At 42.3% G+C, this 17,793-nt stretch overlaps 1 protein-coding gene across 1 annotated transcript; it reads right to left on the bottom strand.

Moving 5' to 3' along the window:
- Positions 1 to 4,867: 4,867 nt before the first annotated feature.
- On the bottom strand, positions 4,868 to 5,452 carry LOC120294271 (probable disease resistance protein At5g43740). The gene has a single exon (XM_039314273.1). It carries the CDS (start codon positions 5,450 to 5,452, stop codon positions 4,868 to 4,870), a length of 585 nt encoding a protein of 194 aa, XP_039170207.1.
- Positions 5,453 to 17,793: the final 12,341 nt, after the last annotated feature.

The following is a 17,793-nucleotide window of genomic DNA, read 5'->3' as shown; positions in this document are numbered from 1 at the left end:
AACTTGATGAAGTGTTCAAGTGTAGAATGGGCAAGGGATGATCCCACTCCAGCGACTCCCACGTCTGTCGATTTATCTGAATCTCTTGAAGAGAAGGGGAGGAGAAGGGCCCATTGCCAAGCGCAGGCAGCTGCAGAGGAATCCCCTTCAGTTTTGGACAATTGTCAATAGATATCAACTGGAGGAATTACATCTTGTGGTCCCATCGCATATGCTCTTCAGCTCCGGAAGATTACATAGACCAAGGTTCATTAACTTCGGGAAGGAAAAGTGCGTCATTTTGGCATCAGTGCCCATTATCACCTCTACGCCCTTGCAGTCTTTGACTAATATCTCTAAAGGGAGGTGGAGCACCATGTCTTGGGTCAGCAGCGCCCTCTTCATGTTGTTGCAACAATTTACTTCAAGATATGTAAGGCGAAAAGTGGCTCCGCTTGGCAATGAGCCACGTATTATCTCCTCTAAGTTCTCAAACCTCTTCGTTATAATCTCTTTCAGATTTGGAAGGAGAGTGGTCAGCCACTCCCATTCCATCACTGTGGCACCCCCGAAACGGCCCCCGATCCATTAGGGTCGCCACAGTTACATTCTCTTGGAGCATACTACCCTAAGACCAAAGAAATTTTAACATTATTTATAATACCTGGGGTTTTCATTTGTTTTCTTTACTGGTCCCTGTGCAAATAATATGGCGGAAGCATAATTCGACTACCCTTCATCAAAATATAAAGTGATGCACACCATACTACAACTTTCATAATTTAGGCCGAACACTTTTATTTATATAAGGGATGGACTATGATAGTTGGTACAACAAAACGCCGAGGTCTTTTTGTGCCTGGCGATTACCCAAAAGAAAACCAACTTCTATCCTTGGATATCATATGCATTCGTCCATCACCCATGTGTCGGCGTCCCAAAAATGCATCTCCTGCTACCCTCGACTCTAGGTCATATCTAGTTAGGTCCGTTGGCCGGTGGTGGTGGCAGCATCCTCAGAAAACGGCCATCCATACGGACGAGAACTGATATGAACTCCTAGTGAATAGGCCCGGCAAAGAGGCCTACCTCAAAAGTCAGCAAAATCCTCACGCGCTTGAATACCAACCCGTGCACCCCAGGATGACGGTGCTTTGACCACTCCCACTGTAGGTCAATCAGGAGTCCATAAAACATACCAGGAGTCGTAGGCAGCATCGTCATTTTTCTTTAGTCCCCAAGAGGGGTGAGTACAACCACTCAGCAATAAAAGATCTATTAAACTATATTATGTAGAAACTCTAACTCTCCAGATGCATGCAAAACACACATGTCATATATATATGCATGCCATCAAGGGTTTATTTACCTGCACCACATTCATAAAAATAATTCAATGCCATAACGAACGCATTTTCAGTACCGGATGAAGCCAACTCAATTTCATAGACAAATTCTCATATCACGCCACATGCACACACATGCATTGCTTTAATGTACCGGATTTTAACATTCAAAGAAAGGTTTCATTCCCCGGGGACCAGTGTTTGCATCCCTCCGGGCTTTCGCACCCAACTTGGCATCGCGAGACCCTCCGGCACAAACCTCCGGGCATCCAGAGCGTGTTCCGTCACACCCTTGGGCATCTCGCACCCCACCTGGCATCACGAGGTATATTCAGGGCTCGCCAAGAAATTGGTTGCCCCTTCCCTCCGGATTTACGTACAATCCCTACAACCGGGCATCCCGAAACTCCCGAAGACCCTCCGGCACAAACCTCCAGGCATCCAACTACGTCGACTCACTCGACCCTTGGGCATCCCGACACTCCCGGGGCATAGTCGACTCACACCTCCGACGGTAACATCCACATCATAATATACATCTCATTACAAAAATACATTTTGATGCAATGACGTCATGGATTCCATGGATCTATAAGAATTTATCAAATTTTCCAATGTCATGTGATATGCTGAATGTCACTGCATCTATCACGTGAATAACAACTCAAGATACAATGGCTCTTAGAACAAAATGAACAGTTTCATAGTAAAATAGTGTAAAGGCCAGAATGCACGCCTTCAGTAGAGATTTCGAAATAGCCAGCAAATGACCATGAAAAATTCTGAAATTTTAACACGTTATAATTGAGATCTAGAGGAAAAATTTTCATTAAAGACACTAAGCCAGATTCGTTATGTATAATGAGTAGTAGTTCCCACAACTCAGTTCAGGTTTCTTTTATCACAGAATGAAATTCGACAGAAAGCATTGCATATTAACAGAGGTTTAAGCCATCATATTGATTCCGAGAAGTTCTGATAAAAATATATATTCTAGCTCATGCAATTCCTCACAACTTCTGTGAAGAAATCGGGATCAAATTCATATTAGAACTCTTCATAAAATTTCACAAAGTTACAGGGTTACACATGAAATTGCACTGGATTAAGCGAATCCCATAAAATCCCACTCCCACCGTAACTATCTTACTTCCACAAGTCTACTAAAAGTTGGTCTTTCATCAATAAATCAACAGGATCAAAATGTACACAAAACCAAAGTAATTCCTCAATCTCATGGTCCCGCTCTACTTCGATTACCCACAATTTAACATTCTACTTTCTGAACTCAATTGTTTCCAAGTATATTGCACCATACTGGACAATAACAGCATCACATTATATAGATTAATGGATTTTCACTTGCCTCGATGTCCTATGGTTCCATGGCGTGTGGTGAGACGGTGAGGAGTGCGCGGCTCGACGACGGCAGCAATGTACACGCACGACAGGGACTAATTTCCTTCCTTCCCTTGCCGACTCACTCTCTCGCTGCTCACTTGCAACCTTTCTCGTTCACTCTCTCTTGATTACTCCTGGTTTCGCTCACTCTCTCGATTACCCACTTTCACGAGCACAAGATCAATGGTTTTGCTAAAACCAGTCAACATAAGAGAGGCATGTTTCGGTGGTTGCAAGGGGAACGGACAGCTGGAATGGACGTGTCTTCAGCATGCCTCCCCGTGCATTTCGCTGGCTATCCATACACTAGCAACGTGGCATCATCCAGCCAAGCTTCAGTCAACATCTCTTCCAGTTAGTTGACTTAAATGTCAACTATTAAGGGGTCTTCGGGTTGTTTTGGGCTAGTAGATTAGTGGACGTGCGGTCCTTCAATAACAAGGCCCAATTAAAAAAAACTGATCCTTAAACTTGCACAAATATGGAGCATTCTCGGTCCCATGGTCTTGGTGGTTCAATAATTTATCAAGTGTACTTATTCATGACTCAGATTCTTGTATAGAAGAAGAATGAGATTGCACGGTGTTTCAATTTATTTTCTTATCTCATGTGCACTCAAGTGGTATAACCGTGTCGAGTCATCAAAGGAAATATATATATATATATATATATATATATATACGGTCAGCGAAGTCAATAGTCTATTCAACGATCGGACCCTTAATAAACATAAGATATCGGTCCGTCGATGGAATCAAACAATGCTCATGCAAAATACTAATGATACCATTTGGCGATACTTTTATTGATCAGTCACTGCCGTCGCACATCACGGTTTGCGAAATTCTCAGGTGCCACAATCACTCTCTTCATTTCATGACACCCAGACAATTCCAATGATTGCACACTTTCTGGAAGCAGAGCGCGGCCATCACCACTTGTTCCATCTATACTCGCAGCGATATGGTCGCAACTATCAATGAGTAAAGACCTCTCAGTCTTCCTCCCACACCAAAGGCTGAAATTTTCTGGTGCACCCATCACGAGCCTGTATCGTTGGCAACTATTTCTCTCGAGAAACCCCACACATGCATTGAACATTTCCACATTGGAAACAGAACAATGAAGTTCCTCCACCTTCAGTAATTTTACTTCTTCTCCTACCCTTAGCTTTTTAATTACGAGATATTGCAAGTTCACCAGCTTCCCCAACACTTCCCCAACACTCCTTTTGGTAATGTCTCTATCTCTGTGCCATCTAGGGCGAGGTACCTCAGGTTTGCCAACATCTCCATGCCCCCTGGCACTTCTTCAAGCCTTTCGCACCCTTTGAGGTCCAACTTTCTTAGGGATCCCAACTTTCCAATATAAGGAATAAAGCGTAATGCGAAACAACTTTGCAGTAATAGTGCTTCCAAGCTCTCTAACTGGGAGATGGAGTCCGATAATTTTATGATTCCAGTGCGGCCCGGATCTAGAACCGTCAGCCCCTTTAGATGTCTGAAGAAAGATTCATGGATGTCTTCCAAGGTCAAATTGTTATACAAAGACAACCTCGTCAGTTTAGGGCAATTTGGTGATATGTTGTATGGCATTTCTTCTATTTTGTTGCCTTGTAAAAAGACTTTCTCTAGATGATCAGTCCAGAATACTTCCTCTGGTATTTCTTTCAACCCCATATAGGCCTTAACCATATGAGTTGTGCTCCGCACTACATGCAATGCCATGTCCCTTATCAACGGGTGTAGATACATGCCCTTTTTCCAGGATCCAACAGGCCGGCCCCTTCTATTTTATCCAATATATTGTTACCCCGATCGTACAGTCCTTGCCTGGTGGCAATTCCACCGAACAAACCTTCTTCTATAAAAGGCTATCAAATACTCTCTGTTAGCTTCTGAAAGGAGATTTCCAAAACAAAGCATTGAACCTAGGAAACACTGTTGCACTTGTTCATTACCCAAGTTCATGTAACTGAGCTGCAGACTCTTGAACACGTCAAGCTCCATCCTGGACTCTTCTAAATTTCCAACATGTCTCTCCAGTCACACTCTTTCTCTACCCCTCACATGCGAGTTGCAATCTCAATGATCCCAAGTGGCAGACCACAACACCTATCAAGAAGAGACCTTGCAATTTGTTCAACTTCCGAGGGAGTTCTCCCGCAAAAGCAAAGCATCTTTAAAAATAACCTCCAAGAATCTTCCATATCGAAGCTCTATCTTAATTTTCTTTTGACAAAGCATCATATGACACACATCTGGTGATCGAGTTGTCACTACCAACTTTAGTTTGCCCATTTCAACCGGAATACCCACATCCTTAACTTCAAAGGGCTTCCAGAGGCCATCTAAAATTAGGATGCATCCCTTCTTTGCATTCAGATGTCCATACAATAGGCCCGCCATTCTCTTCACATCCTTCTCATTTGAAAGATCGTCTAGTCCAACCGCATTGGCAATCTCTTCTTGTAGCGCATAAACACTAAAATCCTGAGGTACATCAATCCAGAATACATATGACGGAACATAATCAAGGAGATAAATATAGAGATGCCTCATAATGGCCGTCTTGCCCACTCCACCCATACCATAAACACTGAGTATGAAAAACTCATTCCGCAATATAGTGAAAAACATCACATTCACCTTCCGTCGAGTTTCTTTGCCTAATAATTCTTCTATTGTCACCAAGGGAGATGTTTTGCTAAATCTAACAAGTGCCATCGCCTCCTGCCGAAATCTTCCTGGAACCAGAAGAATCTATTCAACTTCTTTGCTCAACCCTTCCACCTCTACTACTTTCTCCGGTGGAAAAGATATTCCTTCTCTAATTGCCCGCACTACATTCCAATATTGTTCTTCTATCTTCATCCACTTTGACTTTAGCTTGTTCATGTCTACTTGGCGACTGCTGATGAGTTCTCTTCTAGCTTTCTTTTGAGAGATGTCATATCCGCGTTGGCAAGCCTACGGGTACCTGGTTGACTCTTAGCCGGTGCAACATGCGTTCTTGCACCTAAACTCAATTATAAGTGAAAATTCACTATTAGGTACTTCTGAGATATATCTTATAGAAATGTTACACATACATATATAAAAAATTGTAACTTTGTATTCACTTTTTCAAACAAAAATATTATAGACAACATTCTGTATGATAATTGATTTGTTATGTAGGCATTCATGTCACAATAGTAAAACACTAGCAACCCCACATAATGAGCTCTACATTGGAAAAAAAAATTGACTTAAAATTAAAATTCATAGGAATTATCTTGGACAAATAATTTAATCATATATACGCCAATGCTCATGTAGGAGATCGGAGGAGACAGAGAGCCATGGCTTTTCAAGATTTGAATGCCAGACTTCAAAACATTTGTCTTTTTTATTTTCAAAGATCTAGTGATTATCAATTACCGACTCTAAAACTCCTCTTTTCCTATTAATTCCTGACTATTCTGTTTCTCCATAACTATTAGAAATCTGAGCATCCTGCCTATATCCCTTTTCTTAGGTGAAGATTAGAAGACAAATAAAGCAGCCTGCACAAGCTTCAACGTATGGCAAATTTAGAGATGCATGCATGCCATGTGGAACCTCCATATTGCGTTCTCCCTCTTTGGCATTCAGTCGGCACAGTTTTCAAACTGTGCTCTTGAAAACTATATTTTGCTTCTGTCTTAAAAACGGATGCTCTTTATGTAGGTGATCTAAGGGGATAGAGAGAGCCATTGCTTTTCAAAATTTAAATTCACACTTAGGAGCACTGTTCTGTCCATTTTCAAAGATCTATTAATTATCAATGACCGACTCTTAAGCATCCTGCACGAGCTTTGACAAAAAGGGAATTGGGAGACGCACATACCTTGGGGAACCTCTGTATTGGGTTCTTCCTCTTCTGCATTCAGTGGGCGTGGCATGTTAGACAAATCCTCTGCATTGGGTTATTCAGTGGGCATGGCATGTCAGACAAATCAGGAAGAGACTGATTAGAAAAACTCGTGTCAGGCAATGGAAGAAAGGCTGATAAACCTGCACCAGAGCTCAGGTACGGCACGGCAGCAATTGAAGTCTCTCTCGAAGCATCTTCGTTGCTCGCAGTCACAGGCAGATGCAAACCCTCTTCAACATTGCCTTGTCCGTTGCTATATTCCACCACTCTTTCTCCCCGTAACGCTTGCAGGGCTTCTGATCTCACCCGGGCATCGACGACCTTGCAGCCATCAACTCTGGCAAAGTGGGCTACGATCTCGCCTCCGGCGTACTCATACCCACAGAGCTTACACTTCCACTTTTTATTAGGCAGAAACTCAACAAGCTCCCATAATTTAAATGTCGCACTCGGCATTTCTCCTGTATCCAACACAAGAGTGAACAGACACGTTTCAAGCGACTAGGTACCAACAAGCAAGACCTTCTTCTTTTGAAAACACAGGAAACAATGCTCAAATTTTGCTCTTCAGATTATAAACTATTGTTCTGTCGTTTGCTTCTTATACACAAGCCCGGCTTAGTTTTTCTGTGAATGACTCGGATGCAGGAAATTGTTCTACCAACTCAAAATTTCAGCCTATATGAACATATATGTGAAATCATAGATTCATAATGAAAAGATGGGACGCGGAATTGGAGATTTGTAAGGGTAAAAGATTTGGTAAAGTGAGCATGAAAAGTGAAATTACGAGTCAAGTTCAACAACAAAACCCAACTTAATTGTCCAATTTGATTATTTGGAAGTTTCCAAACTCCTAACATCACATAATTTGCTGCTACATCTAAGATTCTCTCTCAACATTATTTCATGGCCCCGGCTCAGCTGCACCCTCAAGTTCTTCAATTTGCTTGATTTCTATTAATGCCAATCCATTGTGACGATGGACGGTAAACTATCCAGTTTGCCCGCATCTAATATGGCTTGGCTTGACCAAAGGCTTTCAACCCCAGTTGGAGTTGAGAACGATTGAAGTGGAAGCCATCGGTCAAGCCAATTATGTAACTTTTCTCTTTTTGCTCAACGGGAACATTAATTATCTTATTTGATAGAGAACGCCTTCCGGGAAAAAGCTCCAGAAACAAGACCAGACATGATTATTGCTTATTTTCTGTTCCATATTTGGCCGATTAAACAATTTAAGTGTCTTATGTTTCTTACAGATATAGAAGATCTGGAAATTTAAGTAGAAAAATCCTATAATAGAGCGTCACGAGTTGCAACAGTAAATTCAGACAGGCACGCAATTGCATAACGAGGGCAAAAGACAACGTACAATGAGGAGGACTGACGTTCCGGTCCAGTTACTAATCTCTGGCGTCGATATGTTCCTTCAGCCCCTGATCACACGCCCTCGACTCCGGTTACAGCAAAATTTCCATGGCTCGGCTTCAATTGCCCGCTCGAGTTCTTCTCCCTCGATCTCGATCTCGTTCACACAGAAATTTGGAGAGGTGGGATACGATGAGAGGAAATAAGGAAGATGGAAGACGAGAGGAAAAACCCACGGTAACTACGTTTGGTCATCTAGATTTCTAATAAGTATAAAAACTCTAGAAACTAAGAATGCCCCTCGATTGTCGTGCTCGGCACATCTGCACCGTTTGTTTTCAAACGAGCACAAACCATCGTTGGATTATGTAAATCACCCCCCCCCCCCCAAAAAAAACAAAAAAGAGCCCCCAAAAAAGAGCACCAACACACAAACAAAAACAGAGAAAATTTTTATTTGCGTTAAAAATTTACGAAAATTGATTCCGTAAAATGACCATCTGGTGTTCCCAAATCATTGACCAGAATTACTAATCCTCGAAAGGATGAAATTTGCATTTAAATTTACATTTAAATTACTCGAGATGCATAAAGAAAAAAATAATTATCTCATGATTGCTTGATTTGTATCTATTATAGGGAGGTACAATTATAACGACCCTCGCCATGGATAAAATGCTAAATGTTCTCATGATACGAGTTAACATATGGCTGTGGGAACACGGAATTTTTCTCTTGCAAGATGATGCTTACGCTTGGCTACGGTTCACTCGAGCCGTATTGATTGCAAATCGTTTCCCCAGTCAATCATGAACATAAGATTTTATTCATAAATTGTCACTAACCCATACTGGCCGATTTAAGGAAAATTAAATCACACTAGGTTATTTTGTTTCCTCCAACCAGAATTTTCGAGTGGGGACTTGGAAATAGGGAATACGTATTGTCACACCCCTTGTAGGAACAACACGACCGTCCTTCCATCTGAAAGATGTGACCTCAAACTATACCCAAAGTCCCCATAGTTAGCACTCTCATTCTATCGCCGCTAACCGAAGAACTAGAAAAGATTAGGAAAGAAAGGGCAAGCAACCCGCTCACTGAGTAGTATAAATCTTCTAAACAAATCAACATCCACATTACACATTTAAAACTCAAAGACATAACTCATTTATGTTAATCCAAAATATAATAACTTATAAGAATAAAATGAGTAATATTTTTCTTCAACCTTGCAATATCGATAGTAGAATTTCCGTTGATCCATAATATTAAAACAGTCTCGCTTGTTCAGCTTAATAATCAAACTCATCATATTTCATGTCAATGGTCCATTTCATTTCCAAACTCGTACCACATCACATCTCAAGACCCTAAAGGTGGCTCCCACAAGATTACTTCCTCAAGATTGCATCATGTGTAGCACTTAGGCCTTGATCAACACGTTCCAATAATACAAAGTTCTATAAATGACTTTCACAAAGCTACGTTATTGTGTAGCACTTTGCCATTGACCGACACAGGTCAAACGCTAAATTCACCTTGTTCTCCTGCTCCATCTGGAGGTGGTTCCCTTGTTGTCTTGCTGGAAGCCGTGGAGGCAGAGGCGGAGGTGGTAGAGGAGGTGGAGCTGGAGGTGCTGGAAGTGGCATTATCCAAGTAAAACTGCATACTTATATTTTTCCTCAATAGTGAGATTTTGACAAGTTGAGAAGACACGATTTCTCTCGCCCTTAACACCCCCAAGCACATGCAGAAACAGTCGTCACGTGAAGTGCCACCGCTGTGGCCAGTCCTCACAAACATCATCACACACGAAGCAATAGACGAACAATCTCAGTGATGACTGATGACAGATACACGATATTGAACACCACCCAACACGCATTCCAGCAAGAGGGAGTCAAGTGCTATATAGAGACCGGGAGTATGAACATCTCCCTCGCCGTCCGGTGAATATGAACATATCCAGAAGCCAAGATTTGGCATGATTCTTACTCTAGAGGGGGAGCGAGTTAAGGCCCAAATTTAGCCAAATTTTTCGTGATTCTTTTTCCCCAAGGGAATAATGCGCAATTATGAATGGAAAGACAACACCACAATACAAACACTCTCACTCGCCCTCTCTCCAAACTTGAACAGACTCTACCCGCCTTCGTAACCGATGGTGGATTTTAAAGTCAAAGTTCTTTCCTTTTTCCTCCGTCTCTGTATATTTTTCGACCCGAAGAAGACGAAACGAGCAAGAAAGACAAATTTTTTTTTTTGATCAATCCTACTCTATTCCTACTCTACACTCACTCTCAGACTTTGCCCTGCCTCGCGGGGCATGGGAGTCGAAACCCACTCCGAAACTTATGCATCCCCATCCCATCCCCCTGGGGATTTGAACAACTCACTTCCCCCTTCCATATTGGAAGGGTGGTGGGGGCGCAAGAAAGACAGATGGAGGATCAAATTCTTGCCCATGGGTGCCTCCCAATTTCACTGTTCTCTCTCGACAATGCGGTGAGGGTGTGATTTACGAGATTTTAGAGAGGCATGACAGTAACAATCAATGACAACAGTAAGACAAGAATGTGTAAAAGGAGGCTTTTGTTTCCCTTGAGATCAAGGTTGTGCCGGGTAGTGAATTCCTAGCTACCGGCATTATGAGACTCGACCCTTCCTCCTCTTTATTACAAGGAGGCTCTCTCTCAGGGGATGGGGTGGGGACGCGTAATTTCAGGAGTGGGTTTCGACTCCCATGCCCTGCAAGAGGCATGACAAAAGTTTGAGAGTGAGTGTAGAGTAGGAATAGAGTAGGACTTACAAAGGAAAAAAACAAAAAAACAAAAAATTGATATCGAACCAAACGGTAATTACTTAAAAATTTGCAAAATTTATGAAGTCTGCGGAATTTTCTTCTGCTGTTTTTGAGGGGGGTTTGATATTGGTTTTGGTACGTAGGAGAAGCTGCTGCTGGAGCGTTGAAATTGTCTTCTTGATTTATGTTTCTGGTTAAAGTCTAACTTACGAGGGTTAGAGAAGTTGAGGATGAATCTTAGTCACGGTTTCCATTCTTAGTTCTTCTTGCACACACTGCAGAGTGTCGAAAAGTCAGACCGACGTAGCTTTTTGGTAGGGCGAGGAAGGGAAGGGTGGGGAGTTTTATCCGCTGCGGATTGCTGTATCCCAGCCCCAAAGTATGCCAGGCTAGCTAGGCATGAGCAGTGCAATGTAGCCCAAAAAAATTTGTCATTTCCTTCTCCATCTACTGCGAGTCCAGCTCCATCAATTAAAAAACAACGCCATTCCTGTTTCAAATTCTCTAGGTTCCTGGGGTCCATCGAACTTTCCCACTATTATGGCCTCTTCAGCCAGGCCTAAATCATCGAGCTTCAATAAACAATTTCTTCTCTTCCTCCTCCACCATCATTCCTGCCCCAGAGCTTCGGGAAATTAGAAACCCTTCCTGTCAAAGACCCTCCCAAGTTGAGCATAGGATTGAGGCTTTTCTCATTATTGAATTTGAGCATTTATATTGTTAAGCAAAATCAAACCAAATTTTCGATGGAAAATATTTTCAGTTTCATTTTCAACTTTGAGGCAAATACTAGAAATTATTGTAATTTTTTTTAGAAAACATTTTCCAAGAATGTCATGTTTTTCACCAAATAAACGGCGCCTTACTTTGTTATATTTTTCTTTAAAATAAACAAATTCAAAAATTCTTTCAACTTCAAACTTTGGCCCTAATGAAAACCATCCATGCATCTATATGTATAATAAAAAGACTAGATACAATAGCCTTCCTGACTATCTCGGATGTCTAAATTTGATCAATTTCCATGTTTACATAAACGGACATGATCAACCCACATGACATGTGAGGACCAGAAGAAGACCGCCCTCCCCTCATCCTTCGCCAAGGGCAACACCGTGGAGATCCTCCGCCCTAGCCTCCACGGTGCGCTCTACTCTGCCACCGTGCTTCGGTCGCTGGTTAGGGCCAAGAAGCTCATCTTCGTTGAGTAGTTGACTCTAATGGGCAACAGCGGCGGCGGCTTGGAGCAGTGGCTAAGAGAGTACGTGGACTTGGCCCGGGTGAGCCCCGCCCAGCCGCGGGAGATGCACGAGCAGTTCCGGGAAGGGGAGGAGGCGGACGCTTACCTAGAGGACGGGTGGCATTTTGGCGAGATCAGGGAGACTCACGAGAACTCCAAGTATCTAGTCGCGATGGGGGGTGGGAGTGAGGAGGTGGAGTTTGGACGGTGGGAGTTGAGGCGTCATAGTGAGCAGGGTGGCGATGGGGTTTGGAGCCCGCCTTTTGCCAGCGATGAAAAGCAGGTAGAGATGTCTCGTGGCTTCTTCTATTTATCTTCCTTTTCTTCTTGCTGATGGCGTTGCTTAGTCCGTCGATAGACTGATAGTTGAGAATACTTTATGTTTGTTGTAGGTTTTTTGTTCAGTAATTGATGTCATTCATGAGATAATTGGATCAATTTATTAAATCGAGTTGCTACTAAAAGGTTCGATAGATTTAATTAGGATAAATTTGGATTATTTCTTTTCAATTTAGCCCATTTCTCTTTCAATTGAACAAGATTTCTTTACGATTAGGTCTTCGAAGGACCTAATTGCACACAATTTTGGCCAAGTCTGACCAAACCGATCAAAACCGATTCAGACCGATCTGATTGACCTCTGACAGGAAATGGTCTTTCTGGCCATGTTTCGGTGGTGGGAGACCACCATGAGTTAGCCATTCTCTTAGCCAACCACCCCCATCCCCCTCTTGCATGAAATTACAAAAATGCCTCTAGTAAATCATAAAAATGCCATTGAAGTAGGAAATTACAAAAATGTCCTTGATTAATCACTATTCCAAAAAATTAATTTTGACCATTCATTGAGATTTTCATCCTTGCCATCCAATATAACATGTGTTCAATTTTCCTCTAATCATAAGAAAACTTAGGATTTTTTATTTTAGCTTGGAAGATCAAATCCCATATCTCATCTTGGAACAAGGTATATAAGAGGATTTTCCCCCCAAAATTAGGAGGGCCCATTATCCAGATTTACTTCCTCTCTCTTCAACTGCTTCTCTCTCTCTCTCTCTCTCTCTCTCTCTCTCTCTCTCTCTCTCTCATACTTGGTCGAAGCTCCTGTCGCCCTATTAGCTGTGCGCCAACTTCGCCAACTTCCTCTAGCGAACCACCGGCTTGTTGACCTCCTCATAGCTCCCCTCGCCGGTCACAACGCCAATTGTCGCTAGTAATTCATTTCATGGACATTATTCAGCAATGTTCGAACAAGTGTTAGGCTCCAATTTGTCTGTTCTCTCATTGCAGCTTCAAGCAACCGCAGCGACCCACGAAACATGACTCTGGTTGTCATCAGGAGAACTATTTCAATCTACTCATGCCATGTTCTAGTTATTGGTGGAGGTATGATTTGACTTGATTGAGTACTCCGCAGCCAATCGTACACAGGACAAAGACTTGCCGTCAGACAGTCTCTCGAGAGAATCATACTCTTCCAAAATCCCAGAATAGCAAATCGCATGAGAGCATTTTCTTTTACTTAGAAGATACGATCAATGCAGAAATGCCACGACAATAGCGAGGAGAATTTTTGTGAGCTACTAAACCTAATCTAAAAGAAACCATGTAGCCGCACTGTCGCCAATAGTCATCGTCTTTGGTTTGGCCACTAATAGAAATTCCTTTGCAGAGAACCTCAGATTAAGGATGTCACTTTCATAGAGTTATTCGCAAAACTAGGAGACAATCTTTCTCAGGACCAATTAATGAAGGATACCGCACACAAGATATTGCTGAATGTGAACTAGACACACATCAAATCAAATTCACTTTACTTGGTAAAGAAATTGAACGAATAGACAGAGGAATGACAAGGCTCCACTTGGTCATCAAGCAAACGAAACTAAAGAAATTGGCCCTTTGAGTGATGCAAAATGCAAGAAAAAGAAGAAGGATCAATGCTCTTGGGAAGGGAAGTTTTTTTTTTTTTTGGTCAGAAACGATAAACTATATAGGAGAAGTAAATCCAGTACAACCAACAGCTAAAGCGTCCGCGCAAATTAGATCAACTAAGTGAAACGGGGGAAACACCGCCCAATTCTGAAAAAGAGAAGAGCGGTCGTGGGCCTTGGCGGCCCAATTAGCAGCGGCGTTCGCTTCCCTGCGACAGTGTCCTAGCGACAGATTAGGGAAAAGTGAAAGCAAGGAGGCGGCTTCGAGGAAAAGAGGCCGATCCTCCCATGGTGGCTTGCAGCGGCGATGGAGTATGTCGACCACAAGGCGGCTATCCGATTCTAGAAGGATCGGGCTGCTGTTAATCCACGGCGTTGCAGATGCTGTAGAGTTAAGGATACTGCTTGGATCTCGGCTTGTAGTGCAGAAGTTGCAGGAAAATGCTTCAAAAAACCATCGGTAAGTCGTCCTTGATGATCCCTACATACACACGCCATAGTTCCTTCTGTGGATTCTAATCTGTGTGATCCATCTACATTTATTTTCAATTTGCCCAGATTGGGAGGTTGCCAAAGAGATCCCCCTTGACCGAGCGAGCGGCCTTCGCGGTCGAGAGGACGCTGTAAGGTGAGCCACGTGAGCGCCAACCAAAGCATCCTCTGCTACCCGAGATGGTCGAAGCTTCTCACGTCGGAAGATGTAGCCGTTTCGAGCGCGCCAAATCTGCCATAAAACAGAGGCCAGAGTCGCCAAGGCAGGTAAGGAATTTCGACCCTGAACTTGTGTACAATCCAGTCATCTATTCTAGAAATCTGCATAGGTTAAATCTTGATGTTTAAGCTGGGATGCGACCAGACATGTGTAGTCCATGGACATAATAGGAACAAATGCTCTAGAGTTTCTGGGTGATTCCGATCACAGAGAAGACAGCATGGATTATCAATTATATGTCGCTGATATAGATTGAACCATGTAGCTAAAGCATTCTGACAAAGAGACCATAAAAACACTCTAATCTTTGGGGGAGAGTGCATCTTCCAGATTTTTTTTTCCATAACCAACCTGGGTGCTGATAAGAAGAGGAAGTCGTACCTATAAGCTGATGTTGTGCAGTTGCATTGAAAGTGTGATAAGCAGATTTAACTGTAAAAGTGCCATCTTTGGTAGCGGTCCAAACAAGCTGATCTGTGGCGGAATTTGGTCGCAAAGGGATAGCAGTAATCTGTTCAATTACCTGAATGTCAAAGAACCTATGTAGGAGATTGACATTCCAGGAATTGGTGGACGAATCAATAAGATCAGCCACCCAAACAGGTTCTTCACGAGCTAAAGGGCCACCTAGGATACCAAATGGGAGCCATTTATCACCACGAATTCTAATAGATTTCCCGTCACCTACAGACCAACGTAAGTTGGGTAGGATGGCATCCCGACCTAGCAGAAGACTTTGCCAGCCCCATGAGGGTCGAGAGCCTCTATCTGCATTAAAAATAGTCCTAGAATGGAAACAGAGACCCTCAAAAACCTTACTGTAGAGAGATAAAGGTTGACTGAACAAACGCCAAACCTGCTTCGACAACATTGCTTTATTAAAAGTCGAAGGTCTCTAAAACCTAAACCACCAGCAGCTATGCTTGTCTTCAAAACATCCCACTGTCGCCAATGAATTCCTATTTTATTGATGTTATTCTGCCACCAAAATCTGGCTATACTTTTATCTATAGATCTGCAAATAGACACAAGAATCTTGAAAATAGACATTGCGTATTGAGGGATAGCCTGGATAACAGTTTTCAGAATAATCTCCTTCCCACCCTTTGAAATCAGATTAGATTTCCAACTTTCCAACTTTGAATGAACCTTTCCCATTAACCACGAGAACATGTCCTTCTTTGAACGTCCCCAATCAGATGGTATTCCTAAATATCTCCCAGATTTAGTCAGAATAGGATCACGCAGCTCAGAAGCCAAATTCTGTTGCAAAAGAACCGGGCAGTCTTTTCCAAAGTATATGCCAGATTTATTTCTATTGATTTCCTGCCCTATTGCTAGACAATACTGTTGTAAAATATTCGAGAGATTCTGACATTCATTTATAGTACCGTTAAGAAAGAAAATGGCATCGTCAGCAAAAAACAAGTGTGATAAAGTGGGGCACCACCTGTTTAGTTTAAGTCCCTTAAGGTGTTCCATTTCAACAGCTTTCTTAATAAGGGTAGATAAAAGGTTTGCCAATAGAATAAAAATATAGGGGGAGAGAGGATCACCCTGTCTAAGACCTCTGGTAGGGTGGAAATAGCGAAGATGCTGTCCATTCAGTTTAACACAGGATGATTGAGTTGAGATACATTGCATAATCCACCCAACCCATAAAGAGTGAAAGCCCAATCTAAGAAGATAATCCTGAAGAAAATTCCATTCCACCCTGTCGTACGCTTTTCTCATGTCTACTTTCAAGATTGCTTTATAGGTACTCATTCCTTTCTTCACTCGCAGCTGGTGTAAAACTTCATGGACAAGTAGAATGTTGTCTTGAATCTGCCTGCCCCCCACAAATGCAGACTGTTCCTCAGAGATAAGGCTCGGTATGAGATGTTTTAACCGATTGGCAATAACTTTAGAAATTACCTTATAAGCATAATTACACAAACTGATTGGGCGATATTGCTCCAGACTTTCTGGATGAGAAACTTTTGGAATCAAAGCAATCAGAGTCTTGTTTAGATTTGTGGGCATAACACCAGTAGTAAAAAAGTTACTAACTGCTGCAAAGAGATAAGATTTAATAATATCCCAGTGCGTATGATAGAATAAGCCATTGAGTCCATCGGGGCCCGGAGCCTTGGATGCTCCTAGTTGAAAAGTAGCCTGCTGCACCTCTTCAAAAGTAAGATGTGCAGTTAAACTAGTATTCATGTCATGAGTTACTAAAGGAGTACACTGATCGAGTATTGGTGCATAGTCACGCCTATCAACAGAACGATAGAGACGTGAAAAGTACCATGTTGCCATCTCCTTTAGTCGTGTAGGATCCCTCACCCAAATATCGTCATCATCCTTTAGCATAGTAATGCGATTTCGTTGACGGCGCTGAATTGTTGTAGCATGAAAAAACCGAGTATTCTTATCACCCCATTTAAGCCAATTAAGCTTGGAACGAATAGCCCAATATTGTTCTTCACGACTCCACACTGTCTGCAATTCTTTCTACAAGTTAGTTGCCTCCGCAAGATCATAAAAACCTTGCTGTTGATTAGTAAGGTTTTGCAATTGTAGCTGCAGTGCATTAACCCTGAGTTGATTATTCGAAAATTTAGAGCGACTCCATGACTGTAAAGAAGCCGAGATAGCTCGAATCTTAGTGTATAGAGAGACTGGCCTTGAACGAACAGCATTCCAAGAAGAATTAATAACTTCCCGGCATTCTACATCCCGGTCCCAATAAGATTCATACATAAAGTAATGCTGTCTAGATCCACAGACTGGTAGAGTATTCAAAATAAGAGGGCTATGATCTGAACCAACAGCAGGTAAAGCCTGAACCTCAGCCTGAGGAAACAAGATTCTCCAATCCAGGGAGCAAATAGCACGATCAAGACATTCCTTAATTAAATCCTCCCATTGACGATTATTAATCCATGTAAACACACACCCCTTTGCTTCAATAGGCATTAAAGAACAAAGAATTTAAAACAGATCGGAACGAAGCTAACCGATTAAAATCTCTGTCCGCTCTCCTTGCTTTTCCAATGAAATAGAATTTCATTAAAGTCACCAATACAGACCCAAGGAAGAGTATTGACATGGCTGATTGTGAT

This window comes from Eucalyptus grandis, chromosome 6, assembly GCF_016545825.1.
Source record: "Eucalyptus grandis isolate ANBG69807.140 chromosome 6, ASM1654582v1, whole genome shotgun sequence".
NCBI classification, from domain to species: domain Eukaryota; kingdom Viridiplantae; phylum Streptophyta; class Magnoliopsida; order Myrtales; family Myrtaceae; genus Eucalyptus; species Eucalyptus grandis.
The sequence above is the reverse complement of the archived record's forward strand: the minus strand, read 5'-3'. Positions and strand labels throughout refer to the sequence as shown.